The sequence below is a fragment of the Haliotis rufescens genome, unplaced genomic scaffold (assembly GCF_023055435.1).
Source record: "Haliotis rufescens isolate VD_foot unplaced genomic scaffold, xgHalRufe1.0.p SCAF_19, whole genome shotgun sequence".
NCBI classification, from domain to species: Eukaryota; Metazoa; Mollusca; class Gastropoda; order Lepetellida; family Haliotidae; genus Haliotis; species Haliotis rufescens.
The window spans coordinates 24,644,144-24,665,791 of NW_025963879.1; the positions used below are offsets into that span (position 1 = coordinate 24,644,144).

The 21,648-nt window shown below is 41.7% G+C and overlaps 1 protein-coding gene across 1 annotated transcript in view; it reads right to left on the bottom strand.

Annotated features, from left to right (window-relative positions):
• Positions 1-17,529, bottom strand: part of LOC124123526 — a 43,997-nt gene extending 26,468 nt beyond the window's left edge. The window contains exons 1-4 of the mRNA XM_048399051.1: positions 17,499-17,529; positions 14,341-14,405; positions 11,343-11,492; positions 8,273-8,419 (exon numbers count right to left, since the gene is read on the bottom strand). Of these exons, the coding sequence (XP_048255008.1) occupies positions 8,273-8,419; positions 11,343-11,492; positions 14,341-14,404 (361 nt within the window). The 5' untranslated portion in view covers position 14,405; positions 17,499-17,529. The remainder of the gene's footprint in view (positions 1-8,272; positions 8,420-11,342; positions 11,493-14,340; positions 14,406-17,498) is intronic.
• Between the last annotated feature and the right edge of the window lie 4,119 nt (positions 17,530-21,648).

A 21,648-nucleotide genomic window follows, 5' to 3' on the forward strand; every position in this document is an offset into this window, starting at 1 on the left:
TAGAGGGCATGTAAAACCTGTAGAGAATGTAGAAACTAGAAAGTATGATAGATAGATAGATAACATGTTGAACCTAGATAACATGTAGAACCTAGAAAGCATGTAGAACCTAGAAAGCTTATGTAGAACCTTGAAAACATGTAGAGCGTAGAGGGCATGTACAACCTGTAGAGAATGTAGAACCTAGAAAGTATGTAGAACATAGAGAACATGTAGAGCCAAGAAAGCATGTAGAACAATGGAGAACCTAGAAAAGGTGTAGAACCTAGAGAGGATGACATTGAATAACCTAGAGAGTATGGAAAACCTAGAAAGCTTGTAGAATCTGGAGAGCATGTAGAACCCCGAGGACATGCTGAATCTAGAAAGCATGCAGAACAAATAAATCCAAATGTTCTTTTCTATTATGATTTTACCTTCTAATTATTGCATTTTCAACTGATTACAAAACCCTGTATCTAACAAGTTAACATCTTAACATTTCTGAAAGATTAAATCTTTAAATAAATCATATTAGTAAAAAGGATCTTACAAAATTTCAAAAACATGTCCAATGGCTTCTGAGAATAGGTTGACGCGAAGGCTTGTTTTCTTTATTATAATAAGCTGCTGCAGCGGCCATTTTGAATTTTTCAAAATGAAAACTTGTCTTTGTTGTAGCTGGGGACTGGTAAGATCGTTTGAAGCTGAGATCGATATGTTCAGTTGATTAGCAAAATGGAGATTTAAGTTTCAGGGCCTGGGAGGGTGGAGGGGAGATACGACGGAGGGAGAGTCTCAAACAACCAAAAGACTGTTTTGAATTACCTTGTTTTTCAACATGGAAAATATAAAAAAATGTGAAGACTGGTTCCTTACTATTAAAATACTCCACTTCTGATAGGGATATCCCTTCTATCTCTATCCTTTACAGAACCGATTCTCATGTTTGGGGTATATTTAAATAGGATAAGATATATGGATGAACAACTTCTTTATTACAATTAGGAGCGACGTTTCGGTGTACTTACTTACTTACTTATATTGGAGATTTTACATGCGCTTTCCGACTGCAGCGTATTTCGCACACGGGCCCGGCCAAGCCATTTAATGTGTTTCCGAAAAGGGGAAAAAGTTGTCTGGCAATCCAGTAGGGGTGTTTTAGTGGTTGCTTATATAGAATTTCGGAAATTTTGAAATTTTGAAAAAATGCCAAGAGGGTTTGGGGGACGAACTAAGGGACCTGAGTATGGAAGTTTGTTAGTTTGATTATGTGGTCTGGTTTTGGTAGTTTATTGGGGTTTTAAATGCGATTTATTAGTCCTGTTTTGATTAAGTATACGCCTAAGGCTTTGAATTTTTCTATTTTATGTTGTGGGTTTAGGATTGCTTCTAGAGTAAGAGCCTTATTTAGATTTAGGGTGGTTTGTAGTGTAGTTCGGTGTGTTAGGTAGTGGGTGCAGTGTATGAGTGCGTGTTCTGGGGTTTCTTGTTGTTTGCAATGTGGGCAGGTTCCTGTAGCGTGTTTTCTTATTATTTTGAGGTGGTTATTTAGGTTGGTATGTCCTGTTTGGAGTTTAGTAATTACTCTGTCGATATTTTTGGACGGATGTAGAATTTTTGGTTTGGTTAGGTTTTTTTTGAGAACCTTTTTGATTTGGCTATTTGAGTTTTGATATAGGTTATGCCATTTTTTGGTGATTTTTTGTTTGTTAACACTTTTAATTTCTGATTTGGGGATGGGTAGGTTTAAGCTTATTTCTGGGATTTAAAGGGATAGTTTAGCTGCTTTATCGGCGTTTTCATTGCCGTATATTCCTACGTGGGCGGGGATCCAAATGAATACTATTTGTTTGCCTGCCTTAGTTAAATCGTTTGAGCTTTTTAGTATCTGATTTATTAGTTCAGGGCGGTTTTTGGTGTTTTTATTTTGGAGGGCTTGTAGTCCACTCAGCGAGTCGGTAAGTATTAGGATTTTTTGTTGTTTTTTAGATTGTTGATTATGAAGGGCTGAGGCCATGCCCATTAGTTCGGTCGTGAATATTGATTGATTGTTTGGGAGTCGGTAGGATTGTGTGGCTTTAGTTGGTTGTGTGATGTGGACTCCGAAACCTGTGTGTTTGGAGATCGGATCTGAGGATCCGTCTGTGTAAATGTGACACCAATTTGGCCAATTTTCATGTATGTATGCTAGTGTGGTGGTTTTGGCTATGTTTGGGTCGGTTTGTTTATTTATTGTGCTAGCTAGTGTTATGTCTATTTTGGGTGTTTTAAGTTTTGGGGTGAAGATATTTGATTTTTTACAGTTTTGTTTAAGATTGTTTATTTGGTGTTCATTTACGTAATTGGTTATTCTTTGGGATATTGGAGTAAGTAGAGGGTGTTTTCGAGCTAGGGCTTGGGTTTTTTGGCTTATATTTTTGTTTATTAGGCTTTGAATTAGGGGGTTGGATTGAAACGCGGCCCAGAAATTTAGGGTTAATTGTTCCCTACGTAGACTTAGTGGCATTTCTCCTGTTAAGGCCTGGAGTCAAGTGTAGGAGGTGCCATGTTGAGTGCGTGTTATTAGTTTTAGAGCCTGATATTGGATTGAGTCTAGTTTTTTGCTTAGGGATTGGTTTAGGGTGTCGTATATGGCACATCCGTAGTCTATTTTAGATCTAATTAGTGATATATAGAGTGAGAGGAGGGTGTCTTTGGAGGCCCCCCAGTTTGAGCCAGTGAGGCATCTTAGCGTATTTAGATCTTTGCTACATTTAGTTATTAGATTATTTATGTGAGCGTCCCAGGAGAGATGTTCATCGAAAATTAGTCCTAAGAATTCGGTTTGTTTTAGGAATTGGATTGGTTTGTTGTTTAGCTGGAGTTTTGGGGAGGCGGGTTTCATGTTTTTGTGTTTAAATACTATTCCTGTAGTTTTTTCCGAGTTAAGGGAGAAGTCCCATTTGTCAGCCCATTGCTGTATTTTGTTTAGAGATTTTTGAAGTAGGTTTTGGGCCATTTTAATCCTTTTTGTGCAGATCCAGAGGGCTCCATCATCCGCGAATTTAGATGTGTTTATTTTAGGGGATAGGCCCTCGAATAGATCGTTTATCATTATATTGAAGAGTGTGGGGCTGAGGATACTGCCCTGGGGAGTGCCATTTTCTAGGGGACATTGGTCCGATAGCGTTTGGTCTATACCCACGGTTATTTTACGATTGTTTAGGAAGTCTTGGATGTAGTTTATTATTTGACCTTTAAGTCCTATTTTTTGTAGTTTTTGTATTAGCCCGTCGTGCCATACCATGTCGAAAGCTTTGGAGAAGTCTAAGAAGATGCCTGTAGTATATTGTTTGCTGAGTTGTCCTGTTTTAATGTCCTGCTCTAAACGGGCGAGGTTATCTAAGGTTGAGCGGCCAGGAGTGAAACCACTTTGATCTGGGTTTATGATGTTATTTTGAGTTAGGTAATGTTGTAGTCTGTTTTTAGCCATAGATTCCATTACTTTACATAAGTTTGAAGTTAAGGAAATTGGTCTATAGGAGTTAGCCTGATTAGCTGGTTTATTAGGTTTAGGGATTGGTATGACTAAGGCCTGTTTCCAGGGAGTAGGTACTTGTCCGTTTTGATAGATGAGATTGTATAATTTAAGTAGTGCTTGGAGTAGTTTAGGGGGGATTTTTTAAATTATTTGGTAGGAAGTTAGGTCCAATCCTGAGGCTGTGCCCTTTTTCCTGTTTTGGATGACGTAGAGTAGCTCCTCCATTGTGTAAGGGTGGTTTATTTCTAGGTTGTCAATTATTTGGTTCTTTGGTGGATTTGTTTTCTGTTTTAAGTTTATCTTGAAATTTTTGGCTAAAGTTGTTGTTACTGCTTACGGCCGAAAAGTGGTTGGCGAGGTTATTTGCCTTTTCAGCGGGGTTTGTTGAATTATTAATGTTAGGTGTTTTTTTATGACGTTTTAAGCCTCTAATGGCGTGGATTTTGCGCAAGACCGTTCTGGCGTCTGTACGGTTATTTATTTCTTCACAAAAATTTTTCCAGTTTCTGGTTATAGATATTTTGACTAGACTTTGAACTTGGTGGTTTAGTTCGTGAGCTATTTTTAGATGTTTATAGTCGCGTTTGGCTTTATTGAAGGCTGATTTACGTTTACGTCTAGTTTGTTCTATTTCCTCGTTCCACCAAGGTACTGTTGGTTTGCCTGTTTTAGTTGTTTTAAAAGGGATGGAGGTTTTGGCTGCTTTTATTATGTAATCAGTTAGGTTTTTACAGTAGATTTCTGGATCATTATTTTCTAATTCGTTTAAATTAGCCTGATTGCAGATCACTTGAAATTGGTCCCAGTTAGCTTGGTTATAACGGAATTTTGGTTCTTGATTTTCTGTTTGTATTGGTACGTTTGTATTTCCTATGGTTATGTTTATGGGGACGTGATCACTACCTAGTGGGACATCGTGTACTTCCCATTGAGTACTTTGGGCTAGATCTGCGGTGCATATAGTTAGGTCGATAGCCGACATTTTTTGGTTAATCTTATCGTACCTCGTGGGTTGGTTGTTATTTAGGAGTACTTGGTCGTTTGTTTCTATCCATTCGGATATTAGTTTGCCATGATTATCTATTTTATCATTTATGCTCCAGGTAGGATGGTGAGCGTTAAAGTCTCCTAGGAATATAGTGGATTTGTTGCTTATTTGGAGTAGCTTATTTAGATCCTCAGGTTGGACTTTTTGTTCTACCCAGTGGTATATATTAATGATGTTTATCTTTTTGTTATTTAATGTGATTTGAATGCCGTTAGCTTCTAGCTTTGGCGTGTCGTTCTTTATTTCTTCGTAGTTTATATCTTCCCTGATGTATATAATCAGTCCTCCTGCGGCTCTACCTGTTTTTGGTTTAGCTCTATCTGTTCTAACTGAGTTATAGTTCGGTAGTGTGAATTCGGATTTTTTGGAGAATTTAGTTTCCTGAATACAAGCAATATTTGGGCCTTTATCTCGTTTAAATTTAGCTTTTTGTTCATTGCCGTGGGAGGTGAGTCCGTTGGCGTTCCACTGAAAAATATTTAGTCCTTCCATTATTGGGGTCGGGTGTTTGGTAATTTTCGTTTTATTTTTATTTTACTTGGTGAGTTCTTTTGGTGGAGGTTACAGAGGAAGAAGGGGAGATTGGTTAAGTTTAGATTGAATGCTACTTTGTGGAAGGATTTCATGCTTGCGTTTGGTGAGTTTTGACTATGCATGTAAGCTAGGAGTAAAGTGAGACTATTTAGGTTTTTGAAGGTAGTTTCATTTGTTTTAGTTGGAGTAGCTTCGATTGTTTCTTCTGTTGTGGAGTACTCTTCTTCATCAGTTAAGTTAGAATTAGCTGTTTGGGTTTCCATAGGGGTGGCTTGCGGTGTGGAGGGTTGTGTTTGGGCTTGCGGGGTGGGCGTAGCTGTGGATTTAGTGTTTGTGTTTTTTTGTTGTTCTAACACCGTTATCAAGCAAGTGATATACAGAGTAAGGTTGACAAGTATATATATACAGGTAGGAGGCAATGTTTATACAGTAGAGTAGATATGAGATGTAGTTATACTAGATTGGAGAAGACTGTTATGTACACAAAAGGGTAGTCATGACATTACCGGTGAACGAGTGAAGCCAGTAATATAAACAACAGAATTATGACTGATTGGCGTCTTTGATGACTTGATGGTAAGCCGGAGGTTTGTATAGCCTTGGTCACGGTTGATCGACGGTTGGAGTCTTTTGATGCTGATGGCTTGTTGTAGTTTTCTGAGTTTTTGAGGTTGGTGGATAGGGCTTTGACTTTATCCTACTGAATGCTGTGGCTTGGGTTGTCACGGATATGCTCTGATAGAGCTGATTTAGAGTCATCTTTAGAGACTGAGCTTTGATGTTCTTTAATTCGGGTTTTGAGGTGCCTAGATGTTTCTGCAATGTAAGCTTGTCCATAGTTGCACGGGATGTGGTACACTGCTCCTGGTGGTTCTAGTTTGTGGCTGGATGGTGGTTTCCCCGTGGCTTTTATTGTTCTGAATGGTGTGACTTCTTTTGAAAACGACATCAATGTTGGCTTATTTCTTTAAGAGTGGCTAACTGTTCCAAAGTAGGGGACGCTGATCACAAAGGGTGCAGACTGTTGACGGGGAGGTTTCTTGGTGATGTTCTGTATCGTCTGTGGTACTAGCTGCTTCAGGTAGAGGTTATACTGTGTAAATACTTGTTTGAGGTTGCTTAGTTCAGTGGTAAGATGTTGCTTCGTTGAACATTTGTTGTGAGGTCGTCTCGGTAGGGTTGAAATAATTCATTTCTTGACTTGAGGTGGATGGTTGGAGGAATAGTGAAAGTATTGATCTGTGGGGGGTTGTTTCCGGTAAACAGTGGTGGGGAGTTGTTGTCTTTCTGTGCAAGTACATCAACGAACGGGGCTGACGATAAGTTTCTTCCTCAATGGTGAACTGCATTCGTGGGTTTGGGGAATTCAGGTGGTCCAGTAGGATTCTGGGGTCATTGTTGGGATGTAGGATAACAAAGGTGTCATCTACTTTGCGTAACCTATGCCTATGCCTATCAAAGAAGTTATATTTAAATCAATGGTGGTTATCACGCGAGTGTGTTTGGGGATCCTAATACAGGATATTTATCATCCCTAAACCCAGAAGCGTGATAATCATATTATCATTTAATGTCATGCTTCAATTCTATGCTTGAAAACCTCTTCCCATCGCTCGCAAACATTACCTAAACATTGCAAGTTTTCCTTTCAAGAATGTGCGCATTAATATGTCACGTCAGAAGGTACATGGTGTGTCAGTCGGACAGTGACAGTGGCCAATATAGTTCCAACTGAATCTGTTTCTTTTACAGTGGCGTAACTACATATATGCGAAACAACAATTGCCTACACATACCTTTCGCGACAATCCATCGCTCTGTCCGCTAGAGTAACTGCCCTTTATCAAAATACAACTGTTTTAATTTGTGGAAAAGGTTCTAAGCCACAGAGGTCTACATTACTCTACAAGCACAGATATCGAAACTGATCCAGCTTGGCAAGTGTTCTCGCAAACTTGTTACGCAATTTATATTTCCAAAGTTGCCAAAACTGGTAAAATGCCTTTGCTACGTCACCATTAGATTTTCAGACTATTCTTTTGATAATGATAGCAATTATCCAAGCAGCTTCTCCAGATGGTTAACTCTGACTCGATACCTACGAAGGCAAACATATCGGGATTCAAAAATCATACGTGCCCTAGGGTCATAGCACGTCAGAAGACAACTCAGACAACGGTGTCTTGTTTCCGACATCCGGCAGCATTGTTGACGACATTCGAATCTTATTGTGACGTGAGGTCAGGATGACGTCACACTCGCTCTCGCTCGGGAAATGCCGGAATTTAGACACTTATATAATATCCTCTACATCCCTATCAAAAGTGAAGTAGCGTTTATAGAATAAAATAGTATATATATATGAAATCTTTATAAAATTCTTCATACCGTACCGTGTGCTCTAGGGATTAAGAGTTCGAGAAATACATATGTGCTGTACGGGTTAAGAGTTCGAGAAATACGTACCATGTGCTGTACGGGTTAAGACTCAGAGAAATAATTACCATGTGGTGTGCGGGTTAAGAGTGCAAGAAATGCGTACATATGTTGTACTGGTTAAGAGTCAGGGAAATGGGGACTACTTAAGAGTGAGTGAGTGAATGTGATTTTACGCCGCTTTTAGCAATACACCAGCAATATCACGATGGGGGACACCACAAATGGGCTTCACACATTGTACCCATGTGGGAAATAGAACTAGGGTCTTCGGCGTGACGAGCGAACGTTTTAACCACTGGACTACCCAACGCCCCTACGTTTTAAGAACAGTTAATGCAGACGGGACATTTTAATATTAGAGTTGCGGAGAGAAGACTTCACAGGGAGGAAACAGGTTATTTTGAAGTTTGACTTATTTCAGCGGTGATAGGTTAAAATGCGTTCGGAAAGTCCGTCGTTAGTTGGGTAGAGGTGACGTAACGTAGACCTCACAACTAGCTGAAACCGGTTGGGGGTCTTCAAAGAAGTATCAGAATTCTCTTCCAACAATAGGTGACGTCACAGTACGTCTAGGCAGTGGAATATTACATTTAGGCTCAGGTGTGGGTGAAAATATTGTCGTGTCTCATTGGAGTATATTAAGTTGAATTAAATTAAATGTCCTACCAGCAAATTCAATTTTAAAGGTCGATTATCCGCCGAAACGGATTCCATAAAAGGCAAAATAGCAATGAAAATTATATATATACCTGAGCTGGCGAAGTTCGTAGTGAAAGACAAGCCATGAATCTCCCAGCTCCCGATTCCCAGATAGACTTGGACAGTCTGGGCGGCATCACACGTTCCATTCTGGTCGTAGATGACAGACTCTGGTTCGTTCAGATTCCGAGATGCGTCTGTAGAGAAGGTTGGATGAACTGAGGAAGATATTGATGTGTGTACACATGTACAAGGCACGAGCACCTGCGTGTGTGTGTGTGTGTGTGTGTGTGTGTGTGTGTGTGTGTGTGTGTGTGTGTGTGTGACATATGCACACACCAAATGCTGAGGGCAGTAAAATTATCAAGTATCTGAGAGGATTTTAATATTTTAGACCCATCCCTTTCAAAATGCAAAACATTGCTTATGCGATGCTTCTTGAGACAAGTACATATTACTATTATGGGGCTAAACATCCCAAAACAGATATGTGTGCGCGCGGGCGTGTCCGTCTGTCTGTCTGTCTGTCTGTCTGTCTGTCTGTCTGTCTGTCTGTCTGTCTCTCTGTCAAATAATCATAATCATCAACGACCTAACTTCGATGTGGCTATTATCATGTTATGTGTTTCCAAGGAATATTTCATAAGACAGGAGGAAAGTGTTACGCATGGACCGAGCTTTTACTTCGAGACAACGTGTAAGCTCTCTTGTTGAGCAGCTGAAGAGGAATTAGAGTGAGTGAGTTGGGTTTAACGCCGCTTTTCACAGTATTAAAATTAGGCCACAAAAAGAACAACAAGCTACGAGGAATGGCGGATTATCCATCCAGGATGAGAGCCTGATGGGAGCCGTGAGCCTTGCTTATCATTAATTCACAGGGTCTTCGGCAACCCATGCTTGTCGTAAGAGGCGACTAACGGGATCGGGTGGTCAGACTCGCTGACTTGGTTGATGCATGTCATCGGTCCCAATTGCGTGGATCGATGATCATGATGTCAATCACTGGATTGTCTGGTCTAACAAACAACAAACTAAACCAAAAAACATTAATTCACAGGGGAGATAATCCGCAATTCCGGGTTTCAAGCAATCTCATTAAAATCTTATCTTAGTTCTCGCTACAGCTAAACATAGATCCGAGGACATCAAAATACAGGTCACGTCATAACGCCCTTTCACGACCTTTGACCGACCAATGAAATGACTAGCAAAAAGTCGACATCAGCAAATCAGAAAGCGGCTTTTTCGTGCAAAACGCCACTAGTTTCAAACTGGCGACTACCATTCCAAACTATGCTCTGAAAATACTTCTACTAAGTTCTCGAATCAAAATTTGAAAACTGACCAAATGAAAATTCTGTAATGTCAAATAGGTAACCGAGATTGTATGGCAATACTTCCAACTGGCTATCAAAGTCTCTCCCGTTCATATAGAATACTAAACGAGCTCCCGTGTAGTAACAATTTTATGAAACGAGTGAATAATTGTGGTATCTGACGAGCGAAAGCCACAACTATTCATGAGGTTCATAAAATTGGTTTTACACGGTAGCGAGTTTAGTATTTTATTTATTACTTGCCATTTATAACGTTTTTAGAATTGTACTGTTGAGTATGAATAGGCTGACACCTACACGATCCACGGCATAGTCCAATTGAGTTTAACAGAATAATATTGCAAACAAGTCAAAAGTTGAAACGTATGAATTTAATACCATACAACGGTACACCTTTAGAATTCACAAAGCTATCGTAGAGCTAAGACTATCACAACTCACATACTTTAACAGACTAACGACTGTCGTTGCGCTACAATACGATCGCCAATGTGGAACGGGTCTTGCACCTCAAAGTTTACAATAACGTCACAATACCCGATGACGTAATTTGTGGAATTTTGTTGCAAGATCCATCGGCGAAACAATGCTATGTGACGTCAGCCTAGCAACAAGGTTGCTGGGGTCATCGAGTGTGCATAAGCTCCTCTCAGTGATCTATCAACTCCACACGCAATGTCGTTGAATAAGCCAAGGGATGTTGAGAGCTTTCAATATTTGTTCGTCAAACGTGTTCCGAGAGTACATTAGCTCGCGTTTTGGTATTACACAATGTGTAATACAGCTGTATGTCTATTAAACGGGTGATCTCTTCACGAGCAAGTAATAAACATGTTTATCCCACTGAAGCAAGATATAGACAATGATTTTGACGGAATCAGTCGTACAGCCCGTAACTGTCGATCGGAATACCCCGTGTTAACCTTTTCGAGGCTGCATGATTAGAAAACACATTCCGACTGTCACTTTCGCAATTTGGTAAGCGACGCCCTGATTGGTCGGATGAGACGTCGTTCTGACGTAACCCGTAAGTCGGATGTCCTTTGATCTTTGTTTAGCAGACAGACAGACAGATTGTTTATTAGTCTCACCACTGTTTACATATTAAGATAAATGACATAGTAAATTATACATCACCGAGCCACCCGTCGATGGGTTATGAGAGACTTTAAAATACAATTGCTAACTGCATACAACTATTTACTAAAAGGCGCTTAAAACATTTACACAAGCAACACATATTGTAAAACAGGCAACAGCAATTTACACACGATGATAACGATAGCGAGAACTAAGATTTTATTTTAATGAGATCGGGTTTGAAAGAGGTTATTCTGCATTGTACTCATTATCTTTTTACGAAAGCAGAATGAAGCAAAACATAAAAAGGTCAACGCTTGATTGACTTCGCTGTTCAGATGATGTTAAGGTATCAATATGTGACGTCATGCATGGAATTGGATGAACAATCACTTGAATGGAACAATAACTTCCTTTACAGATCCTACAGACAAACACCGTTACGTCGTACTTTGATGTGTCGACCTTACGGTTGTCTCGAAGTAAACGTTCGGTACATGCGTATTCCTTCTTTAAAAACAAATATGTGTGCCCATCCTCGAATAGTCTTTGCACTACTTTGTCTACCAACAACTATTTAAAATTCGGCTTGTATAATCTCCTCGTTTGGTTATATGCACTCGTGAAACCCTGGGCTACGTAACTGCACATTATGTTGGTCTGAGATTAATATCGAGTTAACCGAAGGATGTATGAAACTTACTGGAGCAAACAGGCAGCACGTAATCCCAGTCGGAGCCCACTGTCACTGCGGTGTTGCCAGCGGTGTGGACGTAGCCGTCGTAGCACATGTATGTGACGCTGTTGCCGTCCACTGTTCTGTAGGCGAACGCTACCGGCTGGAGGTCATCAACTGAACAGTTAGGGAGGAGGTGAATGTTGGTCGAATTGGTGAGTGCGTTGGAATATACTTTTGTGTTCGGTGAGTTGGTGAGTGCTTTGGAGCATGTTTGTGTGTTAGGCGAATACGTGAGTGCGTCGGAGCATGTGTGTGTGTAAGCCGAATTGGTGAGTGCGTTGGAATATACTTTTGTGTTCGGTGAGTTGGTGAGTGCTTTGGAGCATGTTTGTGTGTTAGGCGAATTAGTGAGTGCGTCGGAGCATGTGTGTGTGTTAGGCGAATAGATGAGTGCGTTAGAATATACTTTTGTGATCGTTGAGTTTGTGAGTGCTTTGGAGCATGTTTGTGTGTTAGGCGAATACGTGAGTGCGTCGGAGCATGCTTGTGTGTTAGGTGAGTTGGTGAGTGCGTCAGAATATACTTTTGTGTTCGGTGAGTTGGTGAGTGCGTTGGGGCATGTTTGTGTGTTAGGCGAATTGGTGAGTGCTTTGGAGCATGCTTGTGTGTTAGGTGAGTTGGTCAGTGCGTCGGACCATGCATGTGTGTGAGGCGAATTGGTGAGTGCTTTGGAGCATGCTTGTGCGTTAGGTGAGTTGGTGAGTGCGTCGGAGCATGCTTGTGTGTTAGGTGAGTTGGTCAGTGCGTCGGACCATGCATGTGTGTTAGGCGAATTGGTGAGTGCTTTGGAGCATGCTTGTGTGTTAGGTGAGTTGGTGAGTGCGTCGGAGCATGCTTGTGTGTTAGGCGAATTCGAGAGTGCGTTGGAATATACTTTTGTGCTCGGTGAGTTGGTGAGTGCGTTGGGCCATGTTTGTGTGTTAGGCGAATTGGGGAGTGCGCCGGAGCATGTGTGTGTGTTAGGCGAATTGGTGAGTGCGTTGGAATATACTTTTGTGTTCGGTGAGTTGGTGAGTGCTTTGGAGCATGTTTGTGTGTTAGGCGAATACGTGAGTGCGCCGGAGCATGTGTGTGTGTTAGGCGAATTGGTGAGTGCGTTGGAATATACTTTTGTGTTCGGTGAGTTGGTGAGTGCTTTGGAGCATGTTTGTGTGTTAGGCGAATTAGTGAGTGCGTCGGAGCATGTGTGTGTGTTAGGCGAATAGATGAGTGCGTTAGAATATACTTTTGTGTTCGTTGAGTTGGTGAGTGCTTTGGAGCATGTTTGTGTGTTAGGCGAATTGGTGAGTGCGTTAGAATATACTTTTGTGTTCGTTGAGTTGGTGAGTGCTTTGGAGCATGCTTGTGTGTTAGGTGAGTTGGTGAGTGCGTCGGAGCATGCTTGTGTGTTAGGCGAATTGGGGAGTGCGTCAGAATATACTTTTGTGTTCGGTGAGTTGGTGAGTGCGTTGGGGCATGTTTGTGTGTTAGGCGAATTGGTGAGTGCGTTAGAATATACTTTTGTGTTCGGTGAGTTGGTGAGTACGTCGGAGCATGCTTGTGTGTGAGGCGAATTGGTGAGTGCTTTGGAGCATGCTTGTGTGTTAGGTGAGTTGGTCAGTGCGTCGGACCATGCATGTGTGTTAGGCGAATTGGTGAGTGCTTTGGAGCATGCTTGTGTGTTAGGTGAGTTGGTGAGTGCTTTGGAGCATGCTTGTGTGTTAGGTGAGTTGGTCAGTGCGTCGGACCATGCATGTGTGTTAGGCGAATTGGATAGTGCTTTGGAACATGCTTGTGTGTTATGTGAGTTGGTGAGTGCGTCGGAGCATGCTTGTGTGTTAGGTGAGTTGGTCAGTGCGTCGGACCATGCATGTGTGTTAGGCGAATTGGTGAGTGCTTTGGAGCATGCTTGTGTGTTAGGTGAGTTGGTGAGTGCGTTGGAGCATGCTTGTGTGTTAGGCGAATTGGGGAGTGCGTCAGAATATACTTTTGTGTTCGGTGAGTTGGTGAGTGCGTTGGGGCATGTTTGTGTGTTAGGCGAATTGGTGAGTGCGTTAGAATATACTTTTGTGTTCGGTGAGTTGGTGAGTACGTCGGAGCATGCATGTGTGTGAGGCGAATTGGTGAGTGCTTTGGAGCATGCTTGTGTGTTAGGTGAGTTGGTGAGTGCGTCGGAGCATGCTTGTGTGTTAGGTGAGTTGGTCAGTGCGTCGGACCATGCATGTGTGTTAGGCGAATTGGTGAGTGCTTTGGAGCATGCTTGTGTGTTAGGTGAGTTGGTGAGTGCGTCGGAGCATGCTTGTGTGTTAGGCGAATTCGAGAGTGCGTTGGAATATACTTTTGTGCTCGGTGAGTTGGTGAGTGCGTTGGGCCATGTTTGTGAGTTAGGTGAGTTTGTGAGTGCGTTGGGGCTGGTTTATGTGTTAGGTGAGTTGGTGAGTCCGTTGGAGCTTGTTTTTGTATTAGGTGAGTTGGTGAGTGCGTTAGAATATACTTTTGTGTTCGGTGAGTTGGTGAGTGCTTTGGTGAGGTGAGGTGAAATTGGGTTTAACGTCGCGTCCAAGATTATTGCACTTATATAGCGACGTGCATGCACGTGTATGTGTGTGTGTGGCTGCTTGTACTAGTCCGGACTAATGCCGATTTATAGTGCTAGCTCACTGAGCTACCATGCCGCAGTTTAACATGAATACCCCACTCAGACACAGTATACCGACTCCGAGCCGACCAGTCCTTGTTTTAGCCCCTTAATGCCGAGCGCCATACAGGGTAACAAGTACCATCTTTTAACGTCTTGTGGTATGACGCGGTCGGGGATCGAACCCCGGACTTTCCGCTCTCCGGGCGGACGCTCTACCACTAGACCACGGAGGCGGTCAAGGCGTACAAAGAAGATTGTTGATAAAAATTATGAATGTATCACTGACACCAGATGTTGGCGTAAAGTGTGAGCACGTGCACAAACGCCTATCAAATATCCCACCTGTGATACCTGAGGCTCTAGCAAGGACGCCAAGAGTTAGGACGAGGGCACAAAGAGACGACATTCTGGAAACGAGAAAGAAGTATTGAGGTGGAACTCACAGTTTCTACATCTTATCTAGAACCTGAGAACCTAAAGTGAGTGAGTTAAAATTTAACGTCACATATTTAAGCCATATTGTGAATAGAACAAGTTAAATATCAACATTGAGACTGTATAAGGAACCCGTCGACGATGGACAGGACAATAACAAGATAATCACAGTTTTAAAAAAATATTAAAACAAGTAATAGAGCATTATAAAACTATTAATAGACAATCCAGTATACAAACGGGCTATAGATCGCCAGCAACCAAAGCTAGGCCCCCGTATTAGAGACCGTGGGGTACCGCTACTACTTACACGGCTTCCCAGCAGGATTTATACCATCCCTCTAGCCGATGCCGATTAAAATAAACAATGATTCTTTTATTAAAAACGGTAATCGATAAAACATTCCAGGATGCCTTCTTAAGGAGACCTAGAACCTAGAGAACATGTAGAACCTAGAAAGCATGTAGAACCTAGAAAGCATGTAGAACGTAGAGAACATGTAGAAACTAGAAAGCATGTAGAACGTAGAAAGCATGTAGAACGTAGAAAGCATGTAGAACGTAGAGAACATGTAGAACCTAGAAAGCATGTAGAACCTAGAAAGCATGTAGAACGTAGAGAACATTTAGAACCTAGAAAGCATGTAGAACGTAGAGAACATGTAGAAACTAGAAAGCACGTAGAACCTAGAGAGCACGTAGAACGTCGAGAAAATGTAGAACCTAGAAAGCATGTAGAACCTAGAAAGCATGTAGAACGTAGAGAACATTTAGAACCTAGAAAGCATTTAGAACGTAGAGAACATGTAGAACCTAGAAAGCATGTAGAACCTAGAGAGCATGTAGAACGTAGAGAACATGGAGAATAAAGAAAGCATGTAGAGCCTAGAAAGCATGTAGAACGTAGAGAGCACGTAGAACCTAGAGAAAATATGTAGAACCTAGAGAAAATATGTAGAACCTAGAGAACATGTAGAACCTAGAAAGCACGTAGAACGTAGAGAACATGGAGAATAAAGAAAGCATGTAGAACGTAGAGAGCACGTAGAACCTAGAGAGGGTGTAGAACCTAGAAAGCATGTAGAACCTAGAGAGGGTGTAGAACCTAGAGAGCATGTAGAACCCAGAAAGCATGTAGAACCTAAAAATCATGTAGATCCTTAAAAACATATAGAACCTAGAGAGTATTAAATCGCAGATGGTGAGGGGAGGTGAAATGGGGTTTAACGTAGTGTTCAAGATTATTGCACTTATACAGCGACGTGCATGCACGTGTGTGTGTGGCTGCAGTCCGGACTGATGCCGGTTTATAGTGCTATCCCACTGAGATACCATGCCGCAGTTTCACATGAATACCCCACTCAGACACAGCATACTGACTCGGAGCCAACCATTCCTTGTTTTAGCCCCTTAATGCCGAGCGCCCAGAGTAACAAGTATCATCTCGAACCACGGACCTTCCGCACTCCGGGTGGATGCTCTACCACTAGACCAAGGAGGCGGACTTGCAGTCCGAGAGAGCATGTAGAACCCAGAGAGCATTAAATCCCAGACAACATGTAGAACCTTGAAAGCATGTAGAATTTAGAATGCATGTAGAACCTAGAGAGCATGTAGAACCTAGAGAGTATCAAGAACCTATAGAGCATTACGCACCTACGTAAAAACTTCGAGTAATCCGAAAATGATGAATAAAGAAGGAATACGCATCGACCATGCTTTGCTTCGAGACACATCGACACATCAAAGTTCAACTGTGTTCAACAATCTAACCCTGTGGATGGACAGCAGACACCTCTTTGTTCAACATTCTTACCTTGTGGATGAACAACAGACATCCCTGTCTTCAACAATCTTACCTTGCGGATGAACAACAGACGCCCCTATCTTCAACAATCTTACCTTGTGAATGAACAACAGACGTCCGATGTGTTCAACAATCTTACCTTGTGGATGAACAACAGACGCCCCATGTGTTCAACAATCTTACCTTGTTGATGAACAACAGACACCCCTGTTTTCAACAATCTTACCTTGAGGATGAACCACAGTCACCCCTGTATTCAATAATCTTACCATGTGGATGAACAACAGACACCCCTGTGTTCAGCAATCCTACCTTGTGGATGAACAACAGATGCCCCTGTGTTCAACAATCTTACCTTGTGGATGAACAACAGACACCCCTGTCTTCAACAATCTTACCTTGTGGATGAACAACAGACACCCCTGTCTTCAACAATCTTACCTTGTGGATGAACAACAGACGCCCCTGTGTTCAACAATATTACCTTGTGGATGAACAACAGACACCCCTGTTTTCAACAATCTTACCCTGTGGATGAACAACAGACACCCCTGTGTTCAGCAATCTTACCCTGTGGATGAACAACAGACACCCCTGTGTTCAGCACTCATACCCTGTGGATGAACAACAGACACCCCTGTGTTCAACAATCTTACCTTGTGGATGAACAACAGACACCCCTGTGTTCAGCACTCATACCCTGTCGATGAACAACAGACGCCCCTGTCTTCAACAATCTTATTTTGTGGATGAACAACAGACGCCCCTGTGTTCAACAATCTTACCTTGTGGATGAACAACAGGCGCCCCTGTCTCCAACAATCTTACCTTGTGGATGAACAACAGTCAACCCTGTCTTCAACAATCTTTCCTTGTGGATGAACAACAGACACCCCTGTGTTCAACAATCTTACCTTGTGGATGAACCTCAATCATCCCTGTCTTTAACAATCTTACCTTGTGGATGAACAACAGACACCCCTGTGTTCAGCACTCTTACCCTGTGGATGAAGAACAGACACCCCTGTCTTCAACAATCTTACCTTGTGGATGAACAACAGACGCCCCTGTCTTCAACAATCTTACCCTGTGGATGAACAACAGACACCCCTGTGTTCAGCACTCATACCCTGTGGATGAACAACAGACGTCCCTGTCTTCAGCACTCTTACCTTGTGGATGAACAACAGACGCCCCTGTTCTCAGCACTCTTACCTTGTGGATGAACAACAGACACCCCTGTCTTCAACAATCTTACCTTGTGGATGAACAACAGACGTCCCTGTCTTCAGCACTCTTACCTGGTGAATGATCAAAAGACATCCTTTGTCGCTCAGTCCAGAAGAGCCTAAGTCGTTTGAAGTAAACTTCTTAACGTGGTGTTTGTAAATTATGAATGTGCGTCCACACCACTCAAACAGAAGCACTTAAATCACCTGATCATCAATCAAGCAGTCAATCACCGTGACATTCACAAACAGAGTTGCTAGAACCATCAGAAGATGCTTACCATACTTTGAATAAAAGCCCCTTCGCAACAGCTCCCAATGTTTTCAAGACCAGTAATGATCGTTACAGATAATGACAGACAGACAGATTTATTTGTATAAGGCCATTTGACCCATTATACAAAATAAATTTACATTATATTTATCTAAGAGTTACCTTATTGATACTTGTTTTAGTGTGTTACAGATCATGTATCCTACATAGACTTCTATATGTTACATATGATATAGCCTACACAGACTTCTATATGTTACAGGTGATATAGCCTACGCAGACTTCTATATGTTACATGTGATATAGCCTTCACGGACTTCTATATGTTACAGGTGATATAGCCTAAACAGACTTCTATATGTTACATGTGATATAGCCTACACAGACTTCTATATGTTACAGGTGATAAAGCCTACACAGACTTCTATACGTTACAGGTGATATAGCCTACACAGACTTCTATATGTTACATGTGATATAGCCTACACATACTTTTATATGTTACATGTGATATAGCCTACATAGACTTCTATATGTTACATGTGATATAGCCTACACATACTTCTATATGTTACAGGTGATATAGCCTACACAGACTACTATATGTTACAGGTGATATATAGCCTACATAGACTTCTATATGTTACAGGTGATATAGCCTACACAGACTTCTATATGTTACAGGTGATATAGCCTACATAGACTTCTATATGTTACATGTGATATAGCCTACACAGACTTCTATATGTTACATGTGATATAGCCTTCACGGACTTCTATATGTTACATGTGATATAGCCTACACAGACTTCTATATGTTACATGTGATATAGCCTTCACGGACTTCTATATGTTACAGAACATATAGCCTACACAGACTTCTATATGTTACATGTGATATAGCATTCACGGACTTCTATATGTTACATGTGATATCGCCTACACAGACATCTATATGTTACAGAACATATAGCCTACACAGACTTCTATACGTTACATGTGATATAGCCTTCACGGACTTCTATATGTTACATGTGATATCGCCTTCACAGGCTTCTATATATACTGAGTCAAATTAAAAACTTCACATTTTTAAAAGTAAACCCATATATGATATACAACGGACAAATGTATCAGAGAAGGTAATTTTTAATCATTAAGGATTTTAATCAACGGTGGTAACCATAATTTGTTCCAAGCACCTACAGTATTCGGTAATAACATCAACAGTTTAAATCATAAGTCCCAAGCACGAGAATCTGATGGCACACAAGTTCAGTAGCGTGTATGGCCACCATGTGCGTTGACAACTGCCACACAACGCCTCCGCATGGACCTTGTGATGCTTGTGAACACATGATTGGGAAGACGACGCCATTGTTGCTGCAAAATGGTGCCAAGATCTTGCAAATTCTGTGGTTGGTTCTGGAGAGTGCGCAGATTTCTGCCAAGAGCATTCGATGGGACTGAGGTCGGGAGACCTTGACGGCCAGTCCATGACGTTGACTCCCGCATTCTGAAGGAAATTCCTTGTCAAAATTGCTGTGTGGGGTCTTGCATTGTCGTGTTAGAAGATCAAACCGGGTCCATGTGCTGCCATAAAAGGCAGAAGTTCTGGTGCCAGTACCTGGTCGCGGTAAGCAGCAGCATTGAGGTTGCCACGGATGACAAGAAGCCTGGAACGTGCATTGCCACAGAAAGCACCCCACACCATGACACTTTCGCCTCGAAATCTGTCAACTTCCTGTACACAACACTGGGCGTAACGTTCATGACGGCGCCTCCACACCCTCGCCCTACCATCAGCAAATCGAAGATTAAATCGGGATTCATCACTGAAGACGACTTGATTCCAATTCCTCTGAGTCCATCGTAAGTGTCGCTGTGCCCACAATTGACGTTGACGTCTGTGTAATTGAGTCAGAATCGGCCCGCAGTATGGCCGTCGTGCTTGAAGGTGAGCAGTTCTCAGACGGTTTCGAACAGTTTGCGCACTCAGTCTACCCATAAACAGTTAATTTCTGGTTGATGTAGCCGTCAAAAATCGGTTACGGAGGTGACGTAAGACAATCTGACGATCCTCTGCATGTGACGTCACACGTGGTCGACCTGGCCGAGGGCGATCAGCTGTGGTACCCGTTTGCTGTAGACCCATCGTCCTTGCGACTTCAGCTACGGACGTTCCCGTCTGCAACATGCCGATGGCACGTTCACGTTGCACATTTGAAAGGCGTGGCATGACAAATGGCCGTAAAGACTTTTGTTTTCTTGTGTTTTTCTTTTGTTTGTTAATGACTGCTAACAAGTATGGCTGAAAACACGTGCGGTATTATGGTCACGTGACCAGTTGCACGTGAAAAACCACTTTTGCCTATATAGTGCCGTGCACATGATTTGGATCGATTCACCTGCACAAGAACGGGTGTTATCTGAAGACAATACGTGGCCATTACTGTTTAAATACACAATAAGGGCCCTCAATGATAACTGGTCAAAATGTTAAAATTTTAGGATTGTGAAGTTTTTAATGATATATATGATGATATAGCCTACACAGACTTCTATATGTTACATATGATATAGCCTACACAGACGTCTATATGTTACAGTAATATGTGGCCATTACTGTTTAAATACACAATAAGGGCCCTCAATGATAACTGGTCAAAATGTTAAAATTTTAGGATTGTGAAGTTTTTAATGATATATATGATGATATAGCCTACACAGACTTCTATATGTTACATATGATATAGCCTACACAGACGTCTATATGTTACAGGTGAAATGGACTACAATTTATATGACTAAATAAACTCAGGGCTTTCAAGGAAGCACAAATCTCTTATGAGAGGAGAGTGTTCCCAACACAGTGGCTGATCCTGGGCATGGTGCTGGTCACCCACGACTCATTGTGCTGTCGTTGTGAGTACGTCTCGTTTGTGGAGCGCAACCCAGGTACTCATATATAATGAACGGGTTCTTTACAACTTCAGTTACGTCTTTTACATCTTTGACAGACTTCTATCTACGGTTATTTAGGTATTGATTGACTGTCTTTTGTATCTGTGCCCATAGTAACAGACATGTTGATAAGTAATTGTTTTCCTGTCAGGAGCTGCCTGCTGATCCGGCCAACCGGATCAACCGGATCAACCGGTTTGTTTGTTTTACCATGTGCATTTGCGCCCACATACTCACAGTGTGAGTATTGTTAAACGGTGCTTTCAGCAATATTTCAGCAGTATCACTGCGGGGGACACCAGATATGTGGGGAATCGAACCCAGGTGTACGGCGTGACGAGCAAACGATTTAACTACTAGGCTACGTACCACCCTTTACATTTGGTTTTATCCAGTTATCTGTCTGCTACTTGTTGTCTAATATCGTTGTTTTCTATGTTAATCTGCTGCTCATCGAGTCTTGCATATATACCTCTCAGCACTTGGTTGTTGCCAGTCCAGCTTGATAGCGGTGTAAGAATCTACATGGAAACGTCGCTAAATGCAATCAGCCAGAAGTTGTTATCCCTAAAGTTGTACGTTTTCTTAAGATGACACAATATCTAATACCGTATTCGACGTAATAAGCGCCCAGGGCACTTTCAAAATTAGAAATAGGGGGTTCTTATTAGAATTTTATTTTGGCGAAAAAAATAGAGTTGAAGATAAATTTCGTGGTTTATGCTGACAGCCTGAAATGTTTATATACTACAGATATATTTTTCCAGAATTTAATTGCTCATAATTAATTATATATAACACTCGAGTGCGTATTATACGCGAATAAATAAGTCTTGTGTACATTGATCAATCGGAAGGGGCGCTAATTGGGATTATTCACTAGCCAATATATTAGCAAATATCGCCGTGGGCGCTTGTTACGTCGAATACGGTAAATATCG